Genomic DNA, 1,441 nt, shown 5'->3' with positions numbered 1-1,441 from the left:
AGGAAAGAGAGGCAGCCAGGAAGTGAAGGCCCAGTCTCAGGGCTGGTGGGGTCAGGGCTACAGGCGGCCTGGGTAAAGAGACCTTGAGCCTGGTGGCCTTCAGAGCACCTCAGTGGTCAGGCTTCATCATCTTGCACCTCCACCCTGACCAGGCCTCACCCTGGGAACCCTCCTCCAGGCCTGGCTAGTCGCTTAGCAGACCCATGCCTGGGCTCCTGCCTGCCTTCCACAAGCCAGGGCATGGAGGGAGTGCCAAGCCGAGTGATCGCAAATGCCACCAGAGGCGGTACTGGACACCCCTCCTCTGAGCAGGCTCCCTGCACCCTCTGGCTCCAAGACCAGATATCGTCCTTGGTTGGAACATGCGACTTGGAGCCCTTCTGGGGACAGAGCTGACAAGGTCTTTGAGTCTGTCTGAATGCCCACTCCAACCACCCACCCTGGGACCCCTCGGTGATACTGCCCTTCCCAATAACCCCTTTCTCTGAACCCAGAAATGCCCAGGGTGGAGGAACCTGCCATTTTTTGCCTCCTGGACTCTTAGCAACAGGGTTTCTGGCTTTAACGGAGGACTTCCACTGTGGGAGGGGGAACTGTCCAGAATGGAGACAGGAGTCAAACTTTGGTGTTCACCTATCTGGCAGTGTCTGCGCAAGCCTTGCCACTCCTGGCATTTTTGACTGCCCCCAGATGCTCTTGGTCTGGGGGTATTGTTCTTCGGCTCCGTCTCTCCCCCATAAGACCTCCCCTCACCCCCACAATCCTCACACGACCTGCAGGCTGCGCTCGTGACCGTCCAGCTGCACTTTGAGCTTGTGCAGCTCCTCAATCTCGCGGTTGTGGCGTTCGGTTTTGTGCCGCACCAGCGAACGGTAGAAGTGGATGGTGAAGACCACAAAGATGAGGCCCACCGGCACCATGATGATGGTGGACACTAGGGCGGCCTGCCAGCCTGTGTGGCTGCCAGGGTCGGGTGGGGCGCCGCCCTGGGGTCGCGAGTCCACGGGCAGGAACTTGATCCAGCAGAGCAACACCACCTCGGCCAGGAAGAGCAGGATGCCCAACACGGTGGAAAAGCCCCAGGCCAGCTCGATGTAGGGGTGCATGCGCTCGTGTGGGGACTCGCTGATGGAGTTGAGGTTGTGGATGTTGCTCACCGCCTCCACGTTGGGCAGGATGCACGTGCTGATGAGCAGGGCAAAGAGGTGCACCGCCACCAGCACCGTGGTGCAGGCGCTGAAGGCGATGAGCAGCGGCCGCGGGTACTGGTACTGTGTCTCCAGCTGCACTTCCACCATAGCTACCTGTCAGACAGACCAGCGCCGTCAACACACTCAGCCCCCCTGCATAGGGTTTCCAAGGAGCCGCTGGTGGGCTTGAACCGCTGACCTTGTGGTTAGTGGTCTAGTGCTTATCCTACAGTGCCACACCAGGACTCCAT

General features: G+C 60.0%; 1 protein-coding gene across 1 annotated transcript in view; it reads right to left on the bottom strand.

Annotated features, from left to right (window-relative positions):
• Window positions 1-762: 762 nt before the first annotated feature.
• ORAI2 (ORAI calcium release-activated calcium modulator 2) overlaps window positions 763-1,441 on the bottom strand; it is a 6,969-nt gene continuing 6,290 nt past the window's right edge. Inside the window, exon 2 of the mRNA XM_006859674.1 lies at window positions 763-1,304. Coding sequence (XP_006859736.1) covers window positions 765-1,304 — 540 coding nt within the window. The 3' untranslated portion in view covers window positions 763-764. The remainder of the gene's footprint in view (window positions 1,305-1,441) is intronic.

This window comes from Chrysochloris asiatica, unplaced genomic scaffold (genome assembly GCF_000296735.1).
Source record: "Chrysochloris asiatica unplaced genomic scaffold, ChrAsi1.0 scaffold00034, whole genome shotgun sequence".
In the NCBI taxonomy this organism is placed as follows: Eukaryota; Metazoa; Chordata; class Mammalia; order Afrosoricida; family Chrysochloridae; genus Chrysochloris; species Chrysochloris asiatica.
This window is presented reverse-complemented; position numbering and strand designations above follow the sequence as displayed.